The sequence below is a fragment of the Bombus pascuorum genome, chromosome 2 (assembly GCF_905332965.1).
Source record: "Bombus pascuorum chromosome 2, iyBomPasc1.1, whole genome shotgun sequence".
NCBI lineage: Eukaryota > Metazoa > Arthropoda > Insecta > Hymenoptera > Apidae > Bombus > Bombus pascuorum.
In genome coordinates this window covers 10058187-10085270 of record NC_083489.1, presented here as the reverse complement: position 1 = coordinate 10085270, position 27084 = coordinate 10058187, and the positions used below count along the sequence as shown (strand labels likewise).

General features: G+C 39.0%; 2 protein-coding genes across 6 annotated transcripts; both read right to left on the bottom strand.

The window, feature by feature from the left end:
- Nucleotides 1-330: 330 nt before the first annotated feature.
- LOC132916399 (uncharacterized) lies at nt 331-24127 on the bottom strand. Of its 4 annotated transcripts, XM_060976369.1 has the most exons (8): nt 23888-24123; nt 23566-23808; nt 11229-11352; nt 6252-6362; nt 6022-6159; nt 5705-5802; nt 4599-4764; nt 331-2006 (listed from the first exon to the last, which is right to left on the bottom strand). In XM_060976369.1, the coding sequence occupies exons 2-8, from the start codon at nt 23689-23691 to the stop codon at nt 1903-1905; spliced, it is 867 nt and encodes a 288-aa protein (XP_060832352.1). In that variant the 5' UTR covers nt 23692-23808; nt 23888-24123; the 3' UTR covers nt 331-1902. The 4 variants fall into 4 exon arrangements, with proteins under 4 accessions (XP_060832352.1, XP_060832351.1, XP_060832350.1 ...); XM_060976368.1 differs by lacking the exon at nt 4599-4764 and adding an exon at nt 4833-4998 and having other exon boundaries at nt 23566-24127; XM_060976367.1 differs by having other exon boundaries at nt 23566-24123.
- A 1103-nt stretch (nt 24128-25230) lies between these two features.
- LOC132916397 (nudC domain-containing protein 3) lies at nt 25231-27052 on the bottom strand. 2 transcript variants are annotated; one of them, XM_060976364.1, is made up of 4 exons: nt 26643-27052; nt 25983-26568; nt 25507-25695; nt 25231-25423 (listed from the first exon to the last, which is right to left on the bottom strand). In XM_060976364.1, exons 1-4 carry the CDS (start codon nt 26738-26740, stop codon nt 25331-25333), a joined length of 966 nt encoding a protein of 321 aa, XP_060832347.1. In that variant the 5' UTR covers nt 26741-27052; the 3' UTR covers nt 25231-25330. The 2 variants fall into 2 exon arrangements, with proteins under 2 accessions (XP_060832347.1, XP_060832348.1); XM_060976365.1 differs by having other exon boundaries at nt 25983-26563.
- Between the last annotated feature and the right edge of the window lie 32 nt (nt 27053-27084).

Genomic DNA, 27084 nt, shown 5'->3' with positions numbered 1-27084 from the left:
ATATTGGCTAAATCTCTTTCCGTATTTTTCGAATTTTTATAAATGTAGGATGTAAAACGTCATAAATGTTGAACTGAATGTTATCTATTGAATTTTTTTTTCGTACTGTGTGTATTGCAATAAATTAGACTTGTGGTGAAATTTATTTACGGTTTTAGTTTTACAGTTTGAACTTTTAAAATACACATGCCTTGAAGATACAATGTTTTCAAACCGGTTTGGTTCTGTGGATAACGTCTCGTTTTTAATAAAAAGCGGAAAAGAAAAGTTAAGCTGGAATTTCATGGGTAAGTAAAAAAAATTATTCATATGTGTTTATAACGTATCAAATATATTAAATAACTTTTAATGATACGTTGCACCTTTTATAGTACATAAAGGGTTAGGATTTTTAATAATATTTGTTTCTGAGTACAATAAAATGTCCGATTTTGAATGTACATAAACAAACAGTTATGTATACTTGCATAATTCAATTTCTTTCCACATTTGTCTAGCTTTTATAGTATAATTGTAACAATTGAAAGAAGTAATAATTGGTATAAATCTGATTTAATTTATTTACTCAAAAAAATATGCATGTATAAAGTAATTGAAATATTTTTTACTTCTTAATACCTTACGTAACGATACCGCAACAAGAAATCTTATATATCGTTATAAAAAAAAGGGAATCTACACATTAAAATGTCTAGTGAGTGATGAGGCAAATCATTATTATGAAATGTGATATCTATGAATGATACGATGCACCCATTTTATGCTTTCTGTCATTTATATCGATTTGACTAACGGATATTTCTCTCGCACCATGTTGTCGAATTTTTCTTTCGCCGACGAAATGTCTACTCGATCGGACGTAAATAAACAAAGATTTTGCACAATATTTGTGTGACGTATTCGCCCCTCCACTCAGTGTGCTAACTCTAAAGCCGAGTTTACATTGTTTCACTTTAAAGGAACAGTGTAGTTTCGGCTTCACTTAGCTATATATCTTCGAATATCCTTCCTATAATTAATAAATTTCTCGCCTGAACTGGAACAAAGGTAACGAAGCGTTCGACGGTACTGTCGGTGATGATAATGTTCCATACTGTCGGTTTACAGTAAGAATGAAAGGTAATTGAAAGTAAGGCACTATAAGGATTGACGGTTAACCTCATCAGTCGTACGGTACTTTTAGAAATTCGACGTCACGATATTGCGAGATAAATGTTGAACGATATGCCGTTCCTCATTCACCTGAGAAAGATCATGTAGCCAATCAAACGTGTAATCAATGACCAACACTTATGTTACGTATGTCTCTCCCACGCTCATATCTCTTCTCATTACTGTTACTATTACCATTATTATTATTATTGTCCTAGCACGATCAGCACGTACGAAGAGTAATGCAGTAAAGAATATTAGATTTGAGAAAGAAAAAAGAAGTATTATTGTATATAGGGTCATCCCAGTTCTAAGTAAGTACGCGGATTGTTTTTGAGCAACTGTCTCTCTCGCGAGTCAAACTGATTCCCGTGCGAGCGATCATGTTCCAAACGGACACCTGCCGAAAGAGAAAACGGAGATCGGAGATCGTGGGACCCGCAGGTGTGCACCAGAACGTCCGTAACGTATCGTTTAAAACAAATGATAAATTATACCTAGGGCGGGACCCAAGGTCGTCCTTCTTTGCTTTTTATTTTTCTCCTCGCGCAGGCTCGGTTTGGGATTTACGATCGACCTCTCGGAGTCTTCGTTTTTTGTCTCGTTCGTTTCGTTTTTCTTTTTTTTTTTTATAATTCCCTTTGGGAATCATCGCTTGCCAGGTTACATTTTGTTCACTACGAGCACGTTTCACGCTCCGCGCTCTAGACTCTTTCTTTCCCCTGTTGATAGAGATGACACGAATTTTCTTCAGTAATTGTACGGTCCATACTGCGATCCATGATAGTAAGGTCCTGGATATGCTGCCGGTGCTGGGTAGCCTGCATAAGCGTACTGTTGCTTCTGAGGATATACTAAAACCATGAAAAAAATAAAATATTAGTTTCATTTCTCGTAAAGGAGGTGGTTCTTAGCTGCAGATAATCATTCTTCCGTTAAGAATATATCATTGAAAATCACAAATCTAGAATTTAAAGAGATAAATATACAAGGTGTCTCATTTTAGCATCAGTTTTGAGCTATCGATAGATGGAAGTGTTAAGATCGTTTCAAGATCCTTCAATTTTAATTGATCCTTCTGATGCATATGAAGTTATAGACGCGAATAAAACGTAGTCTTTCCTGATTGCATGCAAAAGACACTGTTATCGAAAGCTTTGAATCGTTTAACAGAGAAAGATAGCAACATGCTAAGAACCACGCTTTAATGTTTCAATCGGTATTATATTGGCAGTTTTCGTTTATTATGAGAGGGTAAAACGGGGCTGGACGATGCCATTTCCGATTGATTTAAGAACTCAATTCCTTAACAGACGAATTTGTACTTTAAATTCGCTCGATAATTACAATCCCGTTCCGCTAATAACTTCTTCTGATACGAATATTATTATCGATTATTCGACTTGACAATAAGATGAGATAAAATAGATACGGCTTCTATTCCGTGGATGTTCGAGACGATCGATCGAGAAATGACGTTGATTCTGTTTCGTGAGACGAAGCGTACTTTTGATTATTTGTTTTCGCGATAGTGGACGTGAATTAAATTACATTCCGAGGTGACTGTGCACACCGTTGAATACGCGAACGCGGAAATCATCGCACAGCAGCAGGCGTCAGAGGATCGAGCGTAAAATTAGGCAAGTGTGTCGCTTTCCAAGGGGCTACTTAAAACACACTTGTGGATAGCTCGTAGCTTTACGTGTTCTTCCGGTTTTTAGGATTTTTATCAAGAAAATTACAAGATTAACGCAAATACCTTGGTCGTAAACAGAACTAGGATCAACAACCGGTTCAACGAAATGTCTTTTTAATATGCAGTTTATGAATAGCGTCTAAGCAATGACTCTCAATGATATTGTTTTTTATAGTGAAAAGAAAACTTGAAACGGTTCGAAGAATGAAATACAAAGTATCGCTTAAATCGGTGATCGATGGAGATCGTTTCGTCTAGAAAGTTTTCTTCAGGATCAGAGCATGACAAAATTGCTTTAATCCGCGGTGGAAACAGACCGTGAGTCGAACGAGTAAGAGTTTCACGAAGACGAATATCGAGTATTCTCGTTCCCTCAATGCACGAATGCTTAACGATTGATGGTATCCACGATAAACGGGGTTATATTTTAATCAGCAACTTTACCTTGTTTCGATCTGTATTTTATGTACAATATATCATTTTCGTACAGGGGTCATTTTATCTGATTAAAATGTTAAATAAGCGGGCAACGATTTGTCTCATTCTCTGTCAGTACTTTGATTCCCTGAGTATGATTAGTTAGGGATCCATTTGTTAAATCTATAATCACTTGACATTTATACATTATGTTTGTACTTGCAATCATTTTCTCATTCTTATTTCTCCGTGATACGTTCCAAGGTGGGATTTATGGCCATTTTATTGTAATCATCTTAGAGTTGAAAATATATTGCTGTATTTGTTGATATAGAAGCAATTGATAATTAAACATTTAGACATATTTGAAAGTTTGATGCAGTCTTGTTTTTCTAACGAGATTTTCACGTTTCATTCCAATTAACTTTGTTCCACTCTCTGATGATTTTGATACCACGTAGTATGTTATTTATAGTTTTATCGACAAAATTGAAGAAGAGTCGATCATACCAATCGTAAATGTCTCCGCTAATTTATATCGCGACCAAACTAAATATAAGTATTCCGTTTACGATATATCGATTCTTTGTTATTTAAGTACATGTTAAGAAATAACTCTTCTTCGTACAACACATTAAATTTTAGTATCTGTTCGTACACGTAATAATTAATTTAACACGGCAGTCTCTTGTTTTGTTCTGTTGCGTTCGAGCGCCATAATCCCTTACATCATGGTCTGGCGATTTCTACTTTACGTAAAATTATGATTTATTGCTTCTACATCAACTATTTTTTCCGTTAAACTTCTAGTATCATCTGAATCGATTCGAGTTAGTAGAACGACTGTCGTTACTTTCAAACCAAGCAACGTCATTTTCGGGGTCAACCCAGTAATCATGAATCAAAGTTAGTGGTACACGATGCACGCGCAGACTCCTTTCTTATAACTATAAATATTTCAAGACATCTGTCACCACATTCGATTACAACAAAAAAAAAGAAAAAAAAAAGAAAGAAAGAAAGAACGTGATACGAAAAGAAAACTGCAAGTTAACGTGATTGTCATAGTCACGTCACATATTTCCACTCCCACTTTGTAGTCCATTTACATTTTTTCCAATCTAAAACTCGCATCATGTTCGAGCTAAAAAGCTATTCCATTAATTAATTCTTCGGCTTCCTTTAGTAAACGTTTCAAAGAAAAAATAATTTTCCAACCGAATCACCACATGCGCGAAGCAGCCGCGAATCACGCGAGGGTTCCTCGACCTTAACAGGAGTCCGCGCGAGCTCGTCGTATTCGTGGCAAAAGCAAAAGGTGTTAAATATGTACCAGGCATGAGGTACTGCATGTTCATCGCCTCCTCGCGCATTCTCTCGCCCCTCAAGCAAATCGCCGCGGCGCTAAACAAGATCGCGCTGACCAACGACCAACCGACGCCGACCCAAGCGACCACGTACGACCAGTCGTACGAGATTAGTGAGTTGTCCTTCAGGACCTAGAACCGCATTCCAGAAAAAAAAGATGGGGGAAGTTAGTACGGTCGTTTCAGCGTTTTCGTGTCACCTGGCATGATGTATTGAACGTTCTGTGCCTGCTCGCGGGCATGCTCCCGCCGGAGGCAGGATGCCGCTATGAGGAATAGCGTCATCGTGCCTAAACACGTGGCCACTCCCAGCCAGGCAAGGTAAAACGACCAGCCGTACCACTGCACTGCGTTGTCCCTTAAAACCTGCGGGCAAATTGTTTTGTAAACAGTCGTGTTCCTTCTTCGAAAACCTTTCTCCTTTTTCTGGTGCCACTCTTCCTGATCCTTGGTGCCCTCTGGCCGTTTGGATCGATGCTTCGAATAGTCAAGTATGGCTGTAAGGAATTATTTATTTGGAATCAGCAAGGTGAACCAATAATTAGTTGTTCTTGTGGATCTTTTTATCGAATCCTTTTATCGATCTATTTATCAGCTGGTTGGCTTGGATTTGCTTTTGCAATTCGGTAAAGTTGGATATGAATTGGTTCAGCTTACTTGTATGATATAATTGCTGGAAATAGAATAATATGTAAATCGTAGAGATCGTTTTTAACCGCGAAATTGCATCAGGATTGTTTAAATCTCGTCGAGGCGAAGATAGAAATATTTTCGTTTGGTAAATATTGAAAGCAACAAGATACTTTCTATATTACACAAGTCCATTGCGGTAGCGAGTGTTTATCGTATCTTGATGCACACATTAATGTACACGAGACCGACTCCGGAAATTCACGAGCAATTACGTAATTAATTTTCATAGACGATAGCTTGAAAAATGATAGTTGGAGTGAAAATGTCAATAGATGTTAACAAACTTTGAACAAGTGTACACGCGCGATAGCTGTCGTGTTAACCGGTATCGGACTATACGAAAGTATATATTCATGGGTAGCAAAAAAATATTACTTACGTTACTCCATTGTTGATAGTACTCTTCTCCGACGATTTTCTCTTTCTCATAATATTCCACTCCGTGCCAGAGCCCCATGGCGCTAGCACTTAATAGGCCTGTGTCGTCAAACAGTTACCATTTAATGTACATAATACTATTCTTTAAATATAATGCTAGCGATCGTCTTTCTTAAAACTTTTAATTTAACTTAACGATAATTTAACGATTGGAAAATATTGTGACATTGCATTAATTGAAAAATATCTACACGTAGGTCTGCCATTAATCATAGAGTGAATGGTTAGAATATGCATTGAATTTACGAAGCCACTAACATGCTAGCAACATCAAGATTGCAGTGGCTGTGATATTTCCTGGTGACCTCTTCCAGCAGCCTACCACTCCCGTCCAGAATGCCGTAAAGATTGTGACGAATCCCACTATAAACAGAGCTATCACAGATCTGCCCATGTCTGAAAACCAATAAAGTACAGCGATGAAAATGTAAATTTAAGGTAATGTCATTGAAGCCGTATCGATATTTTATTTAATTCGTTGTACGTACGAAGTCGAGTCATTGCATCGTCCGAGAAGCCCCTTGTTAGGTTTTCTTCGTCAGGGATGAAGTAATTGATGTTCATACAGTGTGTCTCCACAGGACTTAAATAGGTTTGAACTGCAACAATTAGCCACGACAGAGAAACCATGTTAATCCGACGTTTAATTGACACGTGCAGGATAAATTTACGAAATCCGCGGGAAATTGCGAAAAATCGAGGCAGTTTAAGGAAGTTTCACGGTTGTTGCCGATTAATTCGACGGCCATGGAAATCTGCCTCGGAGACGTTCTAATTACGCACGTGTCTAATGGCTAGTTGCAAAATGAACAGGATCCGAATTCTTCTACTCCTAATATGAATACTAGTTAGCAAACTATTACCTTTCAAACTGAAATTTATTTCTAGTTGAAACGTCATGAAACGAGATTATATTATATTCACGTGCTGACAATCGGTTATTTAGAAGGTAACAGCGAATAAAAGTTGCTGTTGTAAGAAACAAAGTGATTTTTAATTACTTGGAGCAACTATGTAACTCGATAGGTGACTCGAATGCTTGTTCGAATCAATTCGAATCGATCGTAAGAATTCTTGAACTAGAAGGTGTCGAGTTTTTTTGTTACAGCCCTGGCATATCGTGTACACGCGTATCGAAAAGCACGTGACCCAGAATGCAATGCGCTATCACCGGCTGTAAAGAATGTATGTACATGGCATGTGTATACACACATGCTCAAGTTGGTTGGCTCGAGTATACCTCTATCTTGTCTTTCATGGGCAACGGTACTCTTTGGTCATTCCAAATCTACGAAATACTACTTTCGAAAGGCATTTCACGTAGTGAAAAGAAAGAGTCGCGCTCGTATCGTGATGCTTTCACGGTTTCCTGTTTCTTCTAGGAACGTCAAAGAAAAGTGTAATGACATTAATTGCGAATCATCGATCTTTTCGATTCTTTACATGCTCTTCCTTCTTTCTTATATAGAAGGTGTGTAGGGATCTATGAAATTTTCTATTCTTTCCAATTTAATTACATTGGAAAATTATTCACAGATTTTTTAGACTTTCTTTTTCAAAAAGTTATTCTCAAAAAAAAAAAAGAAGAGAAAATTAGAAGATAGAACTGTAGAAATAATGTGTACGCGTAATTCGAGGACTCAATTAAGAGGCGTAAGGGATGCATCGCGCAAACGTGCATACCGTTTGAAATATTTGAAATTCAGCTGGTGACGACGGTTTCCTCGACCTTCTTCGAATCTAGTTTCGTCTAAACGAGGCGCCATGCCAAGATCGTTGACTCTTGGTTAACTGTATACGCGTTAATATAGCAGCTCGTCATTCAGAAATATTCGATCGTCGTAGCATCCATTCTGTCCCCCTTCTTCTGTCCGTTCTTACTACGATTTGTCACCTCGAGCAAGACAGAAAATATTCAAATAAAAGAAAAATCTTGGCCGAAACCGGACGATGACCGGCTTCTTCAAACTTTTCACGCGTGTATCGACGATGATCGCCACGTATGCACCTGACCCCCATTTTGTAGGACGATTCCTGTCCGTGGAAATATCGATAAATATCTTTTTACGGCATTAAACACTGTCAATTTAATTCTGCACCTAATTTATTATAACTACAATACGTATTTCTGACACATTTTCATTATAATTACTTCTTCCAATGAATGCTTTTTTCTTGTTCGCCGAGGTCTACGTACTTACAATGATCACGTACGCTAAGTGAATCAAATACGAGACCGGAAATGGAACGCCGGAAACAAACGGAACATCTGAACCGATAAGGAACGTGCGGTCGAAGAACGGTATAAGACAGTACACGTGATGTATCGATAGTTTGAATTGTTTTCCGCTCAAACGACGAGAACAACATCCATCGTTGTTCTCATTCCTCGAGAATTTCTCAGTACTTTCTATTCACTGGCGTTTCGTTTCTCGGTGCGTTCGCGGTTATAATAAAACTCGATATCGCCTCGAACAGCGAGCAAAAATAGCAGTTTGTATGGTAGCTCTACCGAAAGTCCTTTGATTCCCCACGGCCGTGGCGTTCTTCCTCCGAAGGATACAGGTTCTCCATGAAACTCGAGACTTCCGGACAAACTGGAATTACTCCGTTACACTGCGGCAAAGTTTAGAAAATGCCTGCGTTTCTCATCGTGAGAAAATGCGAACCTTTCTCGAATAATGATCTCATAAAATATTCAGGCTTCAACCGGAGGAATGAGTGGACGTGCTAAGTGTTAATAGGCGACGCGTATTAACAGTAGCTAGATACAATGCTGTATTATAACGCTACCTTACGTTCCTTTACCATAGCAATCTGATTTATATATTTTTCTCGATACCTTTTTTGGTTATCTCATCAACAAGGCCTAGAATGCTGTCTTTCTTTCTTTATTTGAGATTTCTGAATTAAAATGCTTAATTTCCTATCGTCATTTATAGAGCCAGCAGCTTAAGGCGTGCGTGTAATATGGGAGAATATAAAATTCCGGCATTCGTTTATCGGCACTCATGCGAATCAGACGGCGTTCCACCTAGTCCCATTACCGTTTTAATATTTTTGCTTTCCGTTATTTTGTTCCTTTTATCTTTGTTACTTTATTAAGAAAAACATTGGTGGTTCTTCAGAGGGATAAACACAAAGAAACGAATTAAGTAGAAAGTACGGGATATGAAATTTCGAACGTACGTCACTTGTATAATTTAAGATGTCCGAGTTTGATTATGATAGATATGAGTGCACAACTATGAATAGCAAAGTGTAAGCCGGTGGCAAGTTCCAGGTGCGGCAGGTTAATTTAGTCATAAGATGTTACGTGGCTCGCATAATCTTGTTTGTCATTATCTCAACGCTCTTAAATCATCATGAATTTTTGTGTATGTTTCCTCCATCGAAGCTACATAGGATCTTGAGTAGCAATCGATCCATGCTGTTACTGTTAATCGCGAAGGCTGCTGTAATCGTCACGAAACTCCTCTCATTGTAAAAATCGCAGAGAAAGACTTCGCCCTTTTCGCGTTTGCTGTTTGCATATGAACAACGATAATTCTAATTGCATGCGCTGTGAAGACTGGGAAATGCGGCTCTTTGTTACGAAGCTGCTGCTCTTGGCTCCCTTTCACGGACCTGGCTTCTTTATTATGCAAACGAACTTTCCATTTGTCGAACTCGTGCGATTGGCCATTGTACGAGAATTTCACGCCGAATGGAAAGAAAATTGTACAATGTGAATTTGAAATTTTAGAAAATTTATTTTCCAAGTGTTGCTTCCTAAGGTTCATAAATTTCCACCTGTATATTGTTACCCTTCTGTGTTATAATCGAAGATGAGACATATTTACTATCGATACGTAGTACCTTATCGAATGCAGGTAGATTCGATTTTAACACGCATCATTACCATAGAAAGTTGAAAGGAAGAAAAGGTAGTGTAGTAATTCACGGATATTATGTATCGCCTGAAATTAAGCAGATATCTTTCACGACAGATTTTAATCATTTGCATTTGCATTTGCATTTGCTATTTACCAGGCGACTGTGAAACTGTTCTCCATGTGAAATTTTCATTTCACACTGAGCTGAACAATTTCACACCAGTTCGAACTAACTAACGCTTTACTTTATTTTGCCAACCAATTGTAAATATACGTTTTCTAAACACGATATAGTAGATACGAAACTATTAACATCTTAATCACGAAAATTTTAGTAAGATTATTTACTAATGAGACTGCAGATTGATATTTCTAAATAATTTATTACAACGAACGAATCAATATGTAAAAGAATCTAGCGAAAATAACTGCTGGGTATGAAATTATGGCCGCAACAGTCCAGTTATGGATCTAATTCTAACGATCACGAAGATGCGTTGGTTTCGCCATAGAAATACATTTAGAAGTACGTTCACAGAAGTACGTACAGAAGAAGTTCACACGAAGTAAACAATCTCGTGAATGAAATAATCTAAAATTTTCATGGTCTAACGATCGTTGGGTCCGAACTAGATCCTAATATCATGTTTTAACTCAGTTAGATACTCGTAAAAGAATCAGATTACCCATGATTACTTTGCAATATAAAAATTCCTGTCATTCGCAAAAACCTAATGCGGTTGCCCTACTTTCCATTCATTGATATGCAAAAAGCGAAAGAACAAAGTCTCGCATATTTTTACAGCATTTGACTAATCAACTTCTTATTGTGTATCTGACTGAAAACTACGTACAGTATCGATAGTATTTCCGTGAAACGCATTCTCCACGCGATAGAAACAGACAGGATAGAAACCAGTCGAGTCAATATTGACCAAGCGACCTCGTAGAAGCTCGAAAGGGACGTCTTTGGACCATCACGTACACATCGGCAATTTCACGAGAGCCGTTTCCTTTCTCCTAGAACTGCGTGCAACCGAATCGGCAGATTATAAACTCTTAACCTATTACGTGAGATCGAATAACCTGCGACATTACGGTATCGTAACATAGAAAGTCTCCGAAAGGCCGAACCAGAACTCGCGAGAGTGAAAAGTCACTTTCGAGCTTTGGTCGCGCTAGGTTTTCCCAAAATTCGCGAATATTTCCTTATTCGCGGAATTTGTCGTTACTATTACAATGTATTCAAGAGATACGAGACTTTGCTAAATAATAGTCAATTTCTGAAAGCGAAATTCCAATGAAAGACAAATTGTACCGATACTTTCATCAACGTGAAACGTTTGTAGGTGTAGTGGCTATGAAATTCGTGTATAGTATGTTTCACAAATATTTCACGTTAGTTTTGATGATTCTTTAACAAATTGATCTTGAGTCACGATAGATGCAGACGTTGCAATAGATACGAGGCTTTCACTTGAAACTATGTACGTGCCAAGTTACAACCGGCCAAACTATCACTTAGATAACGCGCTTGCACACATTTTGGTAGCGATATATTCGGGAAAATGCGATTACAATTATGCTTACCAGTCGGTGGCCTTTCTTTGGGATAGCATATCCTGAAGAGACCCTGCGTCCTCGTGTAGTAATAGTACTTTGTATTCATTTTCACCACCAAGTGGCTCTGCTCGGCATGCTTGGCTGCATATTGCTGCAACAAAACAATTTGTCCGAATGATTCACGCTATCCAACGATCCCTTCCCTTTGTATTCACACACGCGTCATTCTATTAGTTAATCACACCGAACAAACGAATCCTAAATGAGTGTAATCGACGAAAATGATCGGGCAGCCGGTGAAAACGATAGCGAGGGAACAAGGAAACATTGTTGCAACGGAAAGTGAACGGTCGTTGGTTTCCGAATGCAGATTAGACGTGGCTGTAGTCGCTTTATGGAAATGTTATGATCGCTAGAAAGTAAGAAAGCAAGAATCGCGATTCCCCGTGAATTCGAAGAGGCCAAACGTCTTTCGATACAATTGGAAAAAGTCCGGTCGAATAAATTACCAGAAATTATTCATGAAACGTCCTCGGTCGATTCTCGTGAAACCACCGTTTCACAACTTGGAAGGAATTTATCGCTGGCAGATGACCTATTCATCGACTGGTGCCTAAGTAAACCGATGATCGGAAGTGGAACATTATCTAATTAGAAAATTACCTAGAATTACTAAAAACGTAGTCGATTCAAAAAGCGAGACCTTTCGTTTCAAGAAATTTTAGTTACAATCGCGTTGGTACGCGTTTCGGAAACGGAAACTTAAGCTTTAGAAAATTGCCTGATCCAGGTACTCATAGCCCGAGAGTCACGCAGACTATCGCGTGGAATGAATTTTCGTCGGAAGTTACGTGTACCAGGTGAGGCTGAACCGGGTCCCGTGGAGGAAATTGCGGAAGGAAAGGAAATCACAGGCGTGTTACAAATTTTCAGTTCCAACGACAGGCACAGGTATCTATTCGTTCACTTCCTGAAGAAACGAAGCCGTGCGTTATCCTAGAAGGAGGCTTAGAGAGCGCGTTTACTCAACCATGTCGGCTCGAGTTCCGGACTTTCTTGCGATCGAGGATGCGCGCCATGCATACCGCCCTCGAAATTAAATGTAATTTTAGATCTTATGACAGCCCAGTGCAGAACCGTTCTTCTGCATCGTCGACCAAGTATGAGAATCCTTTTACAGCTATTCCTCAACATGGAAATGAGTTTCTAGTTTTCCTTTCTTACCACCGTTTCCATTTGCCTTCGTATATTCGCGTACATATTGTTCAAATTGTGTGAGAAAAAGAACGGTACTTTTATTCCTGGTTGCTTGATGGTTCAGTGGTTGTAATTAGGTAGAGTACAAGTAAATTTAGCTTCCAGTTTCTTTTAAATCTAATTAAGAGAACGTGTTTGGGGAAGAGTCGAGGAGAGAGTGAAATACGTGACGGAGAATTTAGGAAAATGAGCATCGCAGGCAAATTGTATATTTCTTCTACGATATTAAGTATGTTTTTTCGTGCCACAGTTATCATTATACAACAAACTTTGATTATTCGTTTCATCCATCGATCCTTAAGCAACGTGCTAATTATTCGCGATTGTTATTTGGAAGATTACTGGATGTAGCGGAACCAGGACAACGACGCTACTTAAATCTACCGTGAATAACTAGTACCCACATTGCTACGATTGTGCTACATTTTTTAAAGACCTGTTTAAAGACCCACCAGTACGAGCACCCTGGTAATTTCTACACTTGTGTGTGCAAAAAAAATAACGATAATATCGCGTTCACGTAACATACAATTAAAGAATCATATAATATATATTATCATTGTAGAATCAAACACTATGACAGAATCCATCGAAACTTCGACACACGAGAAATTACGGTCGACCATTGTAACATCCTCAGCCATAAAAAGGATTTAAATCACTCTTGTTTTACACGAATTCCTTGCAAGGAGATCGATAGGGACCACGTCACGGTAATTTCCAGGACATCTCTATCAGGCCTATTTTAGAAAGTACGCTGGCAATTTTCTGATACAGCATCACGTAGAAAGTGTAATAAGGCATGCGGGGTCGCGCGGGAAATCTTTCGAGCGGTGTGAATCGCATGAAACCAGAAAACACTTGTTTTCATAAAGCGTTTAAGATCCGTGTACTTATCCGCGATATAATGATGGCTCGCTACGCGTGATTCTCATGCGTGTCTCGAGTAATCCTAATTTCCTGGCAAACTACCATCAACATGTTTTCACCATTTCACGGACATCAAGACCTTTTTTCCTCAAGGTTTCATCAGGTATACTAATATAGCTATTAAGAACATCGTAGAACGTTGGTTATCCAAATAATATATATATATCGTCTCAAACTTTTGATTGGTCGATCGTTAATTTCTTAATTTCACCATCGCTTTTATTCCTCTGTCGTTTAATTTGTATCGAGACCCATCGAAATGCAACCTTAAGCTAAGAATACCATTACAAGTAGATTCGTGCATTTTGTTAGCCTATAATTATCACGTGAAGGAATATTGGTGTAGTTTAACTCCATCAGACTTTTCCTCGGACATGTGCAAACGCAGGAAGGAACAACATTCCTGCTTTTTTTCCCTATTGGCTTATTTCAAAGCGTATGTACTTCCTCGTAAGCGTAATTCAGAAACGGGTTTCCTCTGAAAATGACGCTTCCCGTTCGTGTTCCAACGTGATTACGCGAGATCATGACTATCGAGACTATCGACTACTGTAATCGTTTCCACAGAAGCTGCGAGGGAGCCTGTGTTTCTAGAGGAAACTTGAGAAATTTCACATCCCACGTTCACGTTTGAACATAAGGCGCGGTAATCGGATTCCAAATACTCACAAGTTGCGAAATCTTCTTAACCTTGAAGAACATCCACGCCTCATGCAACATTTTTCTATGAGAGTGTACGATCGACGCGATAAGCATTGCTGACGATATATTGCTTTAATTTCGCAATTTCGGTTGTCTTCGTGATTCTCATAAATCTGATTATGAATGATCGATTAAAAATACATGGTGTATTGTAATGATATGGAAATAGTGCTTGTAAAAATAGCAAAATCTCACAGCCTGTTTCTCGACGATGAATCACGCGACTTCCTTTCTTTTTCTGCCCACTTTTATGCTCACTACTAAATAGATTGCATTAGATCCTCACGTAAACTTGGTACTACTGCATTTACTTTCCCGTGTCTATCGCAAACTGCAGATACGAGATTATCAAACTCGGTTTACTGTTTTAACGAATCATCCTATTACTACGATACTAGAGAAATACTGGAAGAAAAAGAAAGTCAGTCACGGATAGGGTTGATAGTTTCTGAAGATAAACGGTTCTTCATAGACGCTACGATAGATTTTAGTGTAATATAGTATCCGCTTTCTCAAGAATCCAAGAATCGTCGGCGTCGAAAACGACTTTGAACGCCAGGGAACGATTCGACTTTCCGCGATAATTAGACAACAGGTGAACACGCACGAGTTCCAACCGATAATCGGCGGTAAGAGAGGAAGAACGAAGGTATCGCGAGCAAGGTACACGTGAATCAACGGCACGTATAACGGACTCACGGTCCTTAATCGTTTGTCACGTGCGTGAAAAAGAAAAGAAAGAGTCGTAGAGGCCCATCGAGCCTTGTCCAGGTCGTTCCAATCTGCTTTCACATCGTTGTTTCGCCACCGCCGCGCCGCGCTGTTCGCCTCGAGCGCGGGAACATCGTCGAGCCTCGGCGATTTCTTTGACATAGAAAGGAAAACGCAAACCCGACGCGCGCCGCTCAATGGAGATCGTTAGACGTTAAGTTAGACGAGAATCTTTGGCTCGCCACGAGCCAATTGTCGCGATCGCAAGTCGTCCAAGCCTCGGTTTGAACGCGATTCAACTATCCCGCGGCAATTAAACTGTCTTTTTCGCGGAGAAACTTAATATCGCGATGAAAGTGCGTTAATTAGTCGGGATTTTACTTTTCTTTCATTTTGGGAGGTTCAACGAGTCGAGGATGCCTCGCGACAATAGAGATCGTTCAGGTAGAGAGAGGATTCGCAAGCATGATTGATCATGGGGATTTGACGTTGTGTTGTCTCGGGTAATTAGCTTTTGTGCGTAGGAAACGAAGCAAAGTCCGGGGTCTAGGGTACTGCGTGAATCTCTTGGCCAATCTTCTACGTTGCGTCAATTCTCTATATTCACTCGTATCGAAAGTATGCTTCTTTAAAAAAATTTCCTGGTGAAAACCTGACGGAACAAATAGGTGAAAAACTTAGGAATACAAGATTTCATAAATAGACGAAAAATTAAGATATCGTTAAGTAATAAAAATTGAACTACGTTTATTCGGTTTGATGCAGCGGTTTTCAATTGTATAACACGTCGACAAGCGGAAATGCAACGTGTTAAACTCAACCGTAGAATCGTGAGCTAACTTATGCACCGGTATCACAGTTAAAGGGACAAGTATGCGCCACATTCGCCAACGTTACGGCAACCTTGCGAATGATAAAGTGCGAAGTATGCCCGTGTGGGCGACAACGCGTAACCTCTGTACGTCAATGCGTGGGATGATAATAGTTGGCGGGGATTTTCTGAAAAAAATTACCCTAGATACGATCTTGACATAAATCGGAAAACGTCCTGTTTCTAGCGACAGGAGAAAATGTACCAGGTTCCCTTTGTTCCGTCTAGATTGATAAAAAACGCGAATGATATATGGTAATTGTACGATTATATCGAGTGCATTATTAGCTTGTTACATGGTTCATTTATGCGATGTCTTGTTAACCAATCCTATTACCATGCAGAAACTTTCACGGTGGTACGGTCAATATTTTACTTTTTATCTCAGAGACACCTTTCTAGAATCAACGTTAAAAGTTGCAAAAGTTGCTAGAAAAAATGTTCTAGATTTTATCACCTTCTGACCGGAAGAGAAATATTACAATAAAAAAGCGTTTGTTATAGAAAAACGTTCTCCTCGTCAAAGTATAAATTATTCGTTGTTATTGCAAGCAAATCTATCTCGGTAAAAAATCGCGTTTGCTTCTCCTTTTTCAGCAACCAGTAACGCAAGATATACATGTCGAAGGCAAAAAGGGGATATTGCGAGTTCAATGTCCTTGCGGGTTCGACGCATTAATTAAATGCCCCTTATCGCGGCCTGGATTAGAAAAAAAAGAACATCGCGGCTCTGCTCACTGTGCAAACTCGTTCTTCAATAACATTTCGATTTTGCAAATGGAGCAACTTTCATTTCGATTTTTCAACACTGTTACGCGGTGAACCAGCCATCGAGTATCCACCGATACACGAATAAATTCACTTTGCTTTGATAACATTAATTTTCTACTGTCAAACGACATCTTCATCTCTTTATTCCAGCTACGTTACATTTTATCCACCTATAGACATTCCAAGAATTTGATACATTTCGACCCAGACGATCGAAACTTTATCGTCGTAAAAACTAAATTTACTAAAAACTAAAATTAAGTGCCTTCGAAGAAAAGAATAGAAAACATGATTTTACAGGGAACGCTAGTTCGCGATGAATTTTTCGTTTATATTTCTTGGTTACTTCAAGTTTACGTAATTCGTTTCCCTCGTGCTTCGAGCAATTCATCCAGCCAACTATTCGAGACATAAAACGAAGGGTTCCGTTATTTCAGGGAATATAATTCCGTGCACCCAGCAGGGGAACGCGAGGGATGTAATTTCTCAGCTGTTTCTAGCATTCCACTCGTGTAATCACCTGTTATGCGCATTGGAGAATCACGCGGTCGGAAACGTGTGTAATTTCCTAATTTTCCTAGAAAATTTTAATTTCTTCTTGTAATCTCTTGCAGCTTCTAATTTCAAGCAGCTCGCTCTCAGTGCCGATTACTTTTCCTAACAATAATTAAATGATTCTAAATCGTTAATGTTCCGCGAGGCGTTCCTGACGAATTTATTTCGAGGGATTATGGCGAGGAGGGAAATATGGCGAGGAAGGAAGAAGAAGGTCGAAGAATCGACTTTGCATTGTAATATAATGCGTCGTATACGTTCGAAGGCAAGGACGTGTCGTTCTTACTACCTGTTCCTTTGTAACTCGTGCCCTGAATCGATGTTCCGATTATGTCACGATTTCTTCAATGGAACCGCAATTATACCTTGCGACCGCAGTTCCACCGGTCGCTCATCGACGTAATAAACACATGCGCTCGTACGAATTATGCGAGTCGCAATCATACTTGCGCAACGCTGAGGGATCCTCCTGTCATTAGCCTATTTCTCGATTCGGCGAGTACGATCATTATTACCCCTGAGGGCGATAGACATTGACAGTCGACTTTGTCGTTGAATTTGCGAAAGCCTAGCTACACCAACCGTGTAATTTGCCTGCGAAAATATTTCTCAACGTTTCTACGATCTCTACTATTCGACATCGCCTTCTAATGCCACTGGTATGTACGTTGCTTGATCGTTCGATTCGCTTTCGGACATTAAAAAAGCGATGAATACGTAAATCATCGAAATATCGATCGTTGTCGTTAAGAATGAAGCAGGGATTTCCCGGCGTAAACATTCGGCATTAAATAAAATGTGAATTCAGCGAACGATTATGAAACTCTTGTTGCTGCTCGCGATTTTCGATTACCCAATGAAGCTCGACGGTAACGTAACGTTGCCCGGGTTCTCACGTTATGCCGTTCGTAGACCGGAATCGCGGCGTACCACCTTCGAACAATGATGCATTGACTTTGCGAACATTGGCCCACGCACCAGATTATTTCCTGACGAGAAATAGGTGATGAATGGACGCAGAGATCGTTCGAGAGACTACCGGCTAATAGACTGTGTCTTATCCCCTACAGCCGGCAGAGACAGGCAGTTTGCGCAACAACGAAAGTACGTCGTAGAGAGGTAAAGGTTTATTGTTGAAAACGACATTCCGATCGTTCCCGCAATAGCTCTGGTATCCTTGCAATGCTCAGTTGATTATTATTGAATGGTCGCTGTTAATTTCAAAATGCAGACGTACAGGTGCGGCTTGCGGTCTTTGAATTGTCCATCTGATCGTTTGATTTTTGATATTCGATTTAAGAAAAGTGACTCTGATCAACATCGATCGGAATATCTTCAATAACAAATTCCAACAGCGATCTTCATCGCGCAATTGAAACACCGCGCTGATGACATAAGAATCGAACAACACGTTTTTTCCCGAGGTCTTATAGTTTCGTAACAGCGAAATTTGTGTTACAGCGAACTGAACATATATCAACACGTATCGTGGCAATTCCTGTTTCATGTATCGATTAATGATACCTAAGCTATTAAGTAACGAGGAACAAAAGCGACGATGAACTAATCGCGAATCGATGTTCTCTGATAAACGGTTCGGGCAACTTCTTGAAAAAAAGAAAGAAAGAAAGAGAAGAGAAACAAGGAAGAAAAGGAATTGAGTTCTATAAACCGGTGCAAGGACTAGCATCTTGATCGATCAAGTTGGAGTTACCCTAGCGGTCCAGTCACGCTACGATCACGACTTGGTCGCAGAAGCTTCAAACATTATTCGACGCTCTAGAGCGTGACAAGCACATGAATGTAGACGAGCACTGGACCATCGAAAAGCAAGGTTTATTCTCAGGATTCAAGGTTTTTAAACGTAGACGTGCGAATTCTGTGCGATTCTTTTGTTTCATCCGATTACAATGCGTGACTTCGTTCGTGCTTCCCGGCAATTCTGATATCTTAGAATCTTGAATATTTCCTTCAAATTGACCTTATTTTATTTATAAGAAAACCTGCTTCTGTATTATTTTATCAATTCTTTTCTCGCACTGTGCTTCATTATACGAGCCGTTTAATGCAGAAGTGGCGTAAATCAATTTTTTGCCTTTAACAACACATCTCGAAAGCGTAACCTTCATCCCGTTTCGTGGAAAAGTGGTGTAAGTATATTTTCGTTATTTTCTCGGTAGATAGATCTCAGAATAAGCGAGAATCGTCAACTCGATCTCTCGCAGAATTTTTACTTTATCCCACATTATCCAGTAATCAACATTTTTATTTACACCGCTTTTTGCGTTAAACGGCTCGTACAATTCGAACAATAGCTCGGCATAAAAGTTGCGACATTGACTTGTTTAGTTCGTGCCGTTTGGAAGGTGTGATTAAATTTTATTATAGCACGTGGTTCAATGTGAATCAACCGATACAAAGTCACGTTCGTAGTCGGCTTTGTCTGATCCCAGAAACGAAAACAGTTTGCGAGTAAGCTCTGCTTTGTGTGCAACACGTGCATTGCCAGCTGGTTTCCTGTTAAAACAAGTAGAAACCAATACGAAGAGGAAACAAGATATTACCAGATATTGGCCTTCGAACTCGGTTACTTCATGTTTGCGATAATTGCTTATGCTCATTACGAGCCAGTCTTCATTAAGGAAATTCCGTAAAAATTATTTTTAGCAAATGATACTGTACGTCATTTAAAAACATATCTGGGACAAATTGGCAATTCGAGTGGCAATTCAACAGGTTAGAGAATATAATCATATTCATCGATATTCACTTTCTTACGGTCAGCGCAACATCGATTAATCTTCTTATTCCACGATGCCAAAAGCAGATCAGAAGTATCTACATCTTTCTCGTGTTAACGCTAGAAGATGACTGTCTGAAGCCACGCTAAATTGATCTCGACCAAAGATCTGCCGACTGAGAGAGGCGAAAAGCATGGAACATCGCGAAAGGGAAACGAGCACAAAGGTCGACGGGATTCCTCGGCCAAATAAGTTCTCGAGAAAAGAGGCTCTCCATGGCGCATGGCAGCGTAATTTGCCGATGTTGGAAATTAATGGCAGTCGACGTTGCACGATCGGAAGGCCGTAATCATTTGCACTGTTCAGGGGGAGATGGTACAAATAGCATAACTGTATATACTGATCTGCCTGGTGGACGGTGACGGGGGAACAAACCAACATTTTTATTCTAATGCGTGCTCATCGACTGCGATAGCCAAGGTAAACGCGCTCAAAACGCTGGCAAAAATAACAGAGCTTGGTACGTCATGCCGCCTCTCTATCGACCACGATCGACCGCTTCGCGAGGAAACTGCAATGATACCCCGACGATCGTTCGCCTAGAACCGACTTGCGATTAAATTACGGGACGAATTTAGTACCAGAATTAGCAGAATGATCAAGACGATTGACTACAACAGGACACTTGGCGAAAGTTACGAAAGACTTAGTTAAAATGAATTATTAAACATTCTGCCATTTGTGAAACTTCGCCAGTGTTTTCTTGAAATATTTTTCATCTTTTCTGGCAATGAATTACGCTTTATTTTCTTGTTGTCTTGTTGATAGTTCTAACATTAACATACATTTCCGAAAAATATGGATAACATTCAGTGCGTTGCATATCTTTTTGAAGATCTAACGTTGCTTCCCTGCGAATAGGTATATCTTGATCATTGACAAATGTCGCGAGGAAATGGCAAATAAAATCGTAGATTAGATGAAATTATGAATCGCAACGCCGTGAGTACGAAGTCTGAATTAAGAACAGCGGGATTGCGAATGAATGGACTATTTGAGAAATCCCTTGTGTCATAATGATAAATCGCGACAAGTTTTTCTTCTTGGACGTTGTCCAAGAATGAGTATGCGTTTCCTCTGTCTCTCTGTGCTAAATTACGAGGATATTTGTGTCGATTGATGTCTTTTGACCGTGAGTCTCTTCTTCACGGCTCGGTAAACTGATTCTTATAAAGCAACGATTCGCGACTGGCTCGATTTCTTTTTTCTTTTGATGGACCAGTCTCTGTTCAGGATTGAAGTCTATAATTAATGCAAACCGATGAAAGGAAGTTGGCACAAAGCCAACTCTGTGTTCCAACGAGTAAATCTTACTCCAATTCCAACAAGTAAACAAAGGATAGAAATATCAAACTTTAAGAAAGTTCTAATCCTATCGAAGACACTGACCTTCTTCCATCAATCGTACTGGTTAACGTTTTTCCCTTTAATATGCTGTCGCTCTGAACATTTTTATGGTGACAGCACCAGTGGAGTTCAAACTCTAACAAGACTCGGTCTCGTGGCATTTCTCGGAAGAATTTATCATTAATAACGCATCATCCACTGAGTAACTCTCGTTGGTCGCTGAATCAGCAAGAAAGCTTCTCAAGAAAATTTACAGAGTCGACTGGTTCCTTTTTTCTTTGAACGCTAGCTACCAAATAAAGTGTCGAAAGAAAGCTGCGCGTGAACGAAATCGCGGTGTACGTTTAAGAGAAAAATGCCCGTGTCTCGGCACGATCCGCGGCCGATTCCCATAAAGGAGAGTGCATACGATTGCGCCGCTCCGCTGCGTGCTTTCCGATACGGCTAAACGCAAAACTTGTCGAGCCAACGACGACAAGCGCTGAAAATGGGCGCGGTCCGGAATGTCGATCGTTCGAAACACTCTGCGAACTAGAAACACGAGTGGCCGAAATCGAACTGCTCGAGCGATCGCAATCGATCCAACCGTGACATGAAAACCTCATAATTTTTCCATTTTAAACAAGACTGTTCCAACACTATGGGAACAATTCTGGTTTAATAACTGGTTTCTGCTAGAAGGTTACGCTAAAGAGCGTTTCTGTTTACGACGAATGCGGTTGGTACGTTTTAGATTTTACAAAGTTTATCGTAGAGTTTATCATTTACAGAGATTTATCATAGTCAATTTGAGTATACGGTGCCTACAAAAACTACTTACACGCCATTGTACTTAGTATAGCATTTACATACGAACTAATTAGATTCGAGTATATTAAATTTCGTAGCATATGGTAGTACATTCATTTCGCAACGAAAATTCTATACCATGACAATGAAATGTAGAACATGATAATAAACGTTTCATCACAGAATAGGGGTGCATGCACGGATACTTTCTGCCACTACTGTAATAAGTATATACAACACGCGATGCGAAACGATGTTCCTTTGACGTATCTTCTATTAACACTTAATACCGTCAGTTGGAATTCCGTGACACTGAAATCGTTATATGTCGCGGAAGATTGAAAGTTAAGCAATCGTAGAATCGTTTGCTTGGACGTTAACATGTAACGTGACAAATGAAGAGAACGATTCTTGAAATCTCTTAGTTACTTGGCGCGTAGATGATTGTAGCTAAAGAAAGAGGAAACAGAATTCCTCGTATTATTCATCCTCGAACCGTTCGTTAACCGACTGTTGAACTGGAAATACATATAAAAAGTAACACTTTCCAGGATCTTGAGAGGATCGTGACTTTAATGGTGTTCACGTCGAAGCGAGTTGCATGGAAGAACGGTATCGTTCGCTATAAATGTAATACGGCTTCCCGTCGAATATTTCACGAAAGCTTCGTGAGAATTTCTTCCACTCGACAACCACTCAACGCCCTCCAGGATGAACTTGACCTTCCACCCGAACATTCACCTGTGACAAGGACGACGGAAACCGAGGAGATTCCACTTCCGGTCTTGCTTCACGAACAACGAAATCATTTCTTCGTATTTTCGTGATTATAATATTGCCATCGTGAACAAGTTTGTCAAATATTTCGGAAGAGGAATTAAACGTTTATAAAATTTCATCGAGTCAGAAGCGGCAATCTGTGCTTTTTCTTTTTTTGAGGAACCGGAGGAATTACAAAATATGCGAACAACGGAACACTAACCATGCAATGAACGAACTTTCAAACACGTTTACCGTAATTCTTCTATGTAACGCATTATAAATTAGATCGCGTTTCAAGAACTATGTTTCTTTATTACTGAGAATCAGCAGTGCATTTCTAACATCCCTTCCGATGCTAAAAATTCGAGAGTATAAGGTGTCATCGATGATTTTCCAGGAGGACGTTCCACGTTGGAATTCATGAAAATTCGCCACGAGCAATGTTGACTGCATCCGGGATGATACAATCAACGATACAAGGAAACCAGTATTTCTGCTATGAAAATATCGTGAAGCATTCCCAGAATGTAACGCTGTTCTCACGTTCGCCGTTCGAGGATCGTATCCTACATACGGGACCGCAAAAATCATCTGCGAAAGAGCGAGATATCGGAACAGTCACGTCAGAATGGATCAAGCAACGAACATTTTCGCATAAATTACTGTTAGTAAAAAGAGAAAGGGGGAACGAAAATGTATCAACTACAAATTATGTCCGATTACGATATTCGGTTAGAGAGAAGAAACAGGGTTATCCATGGAACGTGTAAGATAGAAATGAGCACAACGTGGCATCCTAAATTTTTTGTTCATAAAAGAACTCGCGACTGCGTCATAGAAAAAATACTTGAAAAGAACGAATTCGAACCTGGATTTGGGCACGCTTGACCTCGGTGTAGAGCCAGTTATCCGTAGAAAAGGCGATCGCCAGAAGACCAGTGGCAATGATACCGGTTATGGTCGCGAGGGACAGCGTCACCGCGGAACAGGGCATCTTGGTATCCTCTTCTTCTTCTTCTTTTTCTTCTCTATTTTCCGTCGATTTTCCTGCTAGATTCCACTCTGGTTAGTGTTACGTTCACCTCACACGGCACCACAGCGAGCTAAAATACTGAGCAACAGGTAATCGTCGTCGTCCTCGAGACTGTCGAGCATCCGTGAAAAAGTGAATCACGAAACAGGTCACGAACCGTTCAGAACGAATTGGTCCAGGAGGTGAGATAGCTTTTGATTCGATGGCCGAATTCGATAGTAAGGAATGCCTGATGGAATACACGAAGAGGGAACGAGGAAGAAGAAGAGGATCGGTACTCAGCGATCAACGATGACGACGTCCTTCAGGTTGCACGATACTCCGCGATACACATTACTACCATTCTCTCCTACGACAACGACACTAACGGCTCGACTCAGCTTGGAGAAAAGCTGAGAGCCGACCAAGGAGAGAGAACCGGACCGGGTGGGGATGGATGTAGCCCCAGGCAGGTATATTACCTGTGTTTTACCTTCAGCGGTGCTCAACGCGCAGCGTTCTTCCACGATATCTTCGCTTCGCCTTCGAACCGTCTTCCTTTGGACTCAAGGGACTTGTCTTGCGCTACCATTTCGGGATAATAAAACAGCAGTGGGTGGATACCTGCAAGTAAATTTTTCTATCGTCAAACACATTCTAACGATTCGACGCGTTTTCTAGCTTTGTTGCATCGACCAAGAGGAACGTGTTTCTCTTTCGGAATTTTCATGGAGATTTCGATGCCTGCAGACACCAATTTCTTTGTGCTTTATGATGCTACCAAATGATTAACATCATAAAATATTCTGTCGAATATTAGACGACATTAGTGACTAATTAAAAGTGTCGACATTGAGTTTATTGTGACACTTAAAAATTGATATTTATAATAAAGTATGTTTATATTAAATATGATATTTGAACAAGCAGCGAGGTCGATGAATGCTGCAGCTACGAATGCACGAGAGTCGAAAGAATTCCAGAAAATGAGAACAGTTTCGCTGTAGCTATCTGTCTGCTTTCATAAAGCATTCCTTTCTTGTTCCTTTACTAAACAATCTCACCACGGTGAGATAAAGTCGATGCAAACGTCAGGGAAAAGCGTGGAATTCCTTGCATTCTATGAAGAAATCGTGAATCCCTTGTCTCTTGTCATTTTAATTGGCAACCTTGATATTGCAATATTCATTTTTTATCATATTGATTAATTTTAGTTTCCGATTAATGTAATGGATATCCGTTGAAGATGTAGTAGCAATAAATGTGGGAAACATCTGTGTATTTGCGAGTTCATAAAAACATAGATATAGACGTATCGGAAACTCCTTCGCGGATAATAACATATCACTCCCAATGGTTTTTCTGAATTTTAAAAACATGGACAAATATAATTATTCTTTTATTGTAGAATACATGTTTTTCTTCGTATACCTGTTCAAATATATCGAACGCATTTTAGCAAACAATTGTTAATAATCAAATTTTTATTCATAATGTGAGGTGTTTGATATACAACTATAATTGCATAAAAACAATTGTATATTTACAGAATTGCTTAGCTTAATATACAATTTTATTCATTATTTTATAACAATGAAATAAAAAACGTACACTACGAGGATCAATTGAAGTTCACTAATGAAGGATCATATGGGGAACCCTCGAAGGGAGATCCTTCTGCATCCCACGCTTTTCTCAATACCCTTTCCATTCTCTACAAACAAAAATTTGTATACTAAAAAACTTGTTATTACGTAATCGTAATGATAAATTATGTAACTTTTTACATGTGCTTACAATCTGTTCAGAAGTTGGTTTACCCATAAGCTTTTGTTGATGATTCCACATTAACTCTTGAACTTTCATCTGTTCTTCTGATCCCATTTCATCTAGATTTCTTGAACAATCTATTTTACTCAAATCAATTTTTGGTTCACCAATTATCAATGCTTCCCACCATCGCTCAGAAGCTTTTTCAAAATGAATCTAAATGAAACAAAAGTTATAACGTACAACTTATATACATATGTACACATATTTGAGATACAATAGAACTCCATTTATCTAAACTTGTTGGAGAGCAAACAGTATAATAATTGTAGTTCATATAATAGGAGCTCGCTAACTACCTGTTATTTTTCTTTCACATAACAGGAATTCACATACAGATTCAAAGTTCAATGAGTAAAAATTCACTTAATCAGACATTAAATAAAGTTTTGTTCATATAAATGAAGTTCTATTATACTACTTATTAAGATATATTGACTAACGCTAATATATTGTCCAGGTACTATACTCCACATTGATTCATCTTTCCGAATTTTAAAGCGCAATTCTCCTTTGAAAATTGTAGACCATATAAAATAACGACATTCCTCTATCTCTTGATTCTGTTCGACTCTTGATGTTCTTGCTTCTATTTTGATTTCTTTTGAATCAAGATGAACCCTTAAATCTTTTGCTGTTCTTATGCAACTAGGAAGTTTTACAAGCACATCTATATCACTGATAGTTTGTGACCAAGTGTAATTTTCCCTTACTGCTCCATTGTAGCTGTCACATGACCTATCCCTCTCAATTAAATGACTAAGTTGATTTGTACTTTCTTTGCACATTTCAATTTCTACTTCGTGATCAACTTGTGGAATAAGGGAATCTTCTTCAACTGTCATTGTTTCGTCATGGTCTTTATCATTATTTTGGATAATAATGTCCTGTGTCTCCGGAGGATCTGTTCCACTAGAAAATTTAGAGATGTTCTTCCATTTTTGAAAACTATGCAAGACAAGCTTTTCTGTTGTACCAGTTGGGAATCCAAGTTTTTGATCTGGTCCCGATTCGACATAAAAATCTGTACTATAATTAAATTACAAGTGAGGTGATAGACTATATAAAATATTGCATATTTTTACTACAGTTTATTTACTTACCATCTATACAAAAATCCAAAAAATGCATCTAGAAAATTTGTAATGTCTCTTTCTTCTTGTAAAATTTGTAAAAATGCTTGATCATGAACAGAACACATCGTGGAGTTCTTTTTAAAATTATTATAATAGAACGTTCTTTAAGCGATATTTTTAATTTCAATAATAGTTTTATTTGTTAATACCTTGTATGTATTATCAATTTATTTTCGTAAGTAGGTTATATCAAGTATTCTATAAGAAAAACCGTATGGAAATTTCGTTTATCGCATACGTCACTAATCTTGAAATTTTTATTGACTGTATCTTGTCTTTATCGAATGAATTTCCGTTGTATAGCAACTAAAAGAACTATTGATATTTTCCTTTATAATTTTAGATTCTTCGTTTTTTTGTGTAGGTATGTTATTGAATTGAATGACAAGTGGCATGAATTTATCATAAG

Coding starts and splice junctions, on each gene's coding strand:
- LOC132916397 (XM_060976364.1), bottom strand. CDS start 26,740: ATGTGTTCTGTTCATGATCAAGCATTTTTACAAATTTTACAAGAAGAA. Junction 26,569..26,642: donor TTTGGATTTTTGTATAGATG/GTAAGTAAATAA, acceptor ATTTAATTATAG/TACAGATTTTTATGTCGAAT. Junction 25,696..25,982: donor TACCTGGACAATATATTAGC/GTTAGTCAATAT, acceptor TGTTTCATTTAG/ATTCATTTTGAAAAAGCTTC.
- LOC132916399 (XM_060976368.1), bottom strand. CDS start 23,691: ATGCCCTGTTCCGCGGTGACGCTGTCCCTCGCGACCATAACCGGTATC. Junction 4,999..5,704: donor ACTATCAACAATGGAGTAAC/GTAAGTAATATT, acceptor ATTTGCCCGCAG/GTTTTAAGGGACAACGCAGT. Junction 2,007..4,832: donor CGTTCAATACATCATGCCAG/GTGACACGAAAA, acceptor TCATGGTTTTAG/TATATCCTCAGAAGCAACAG.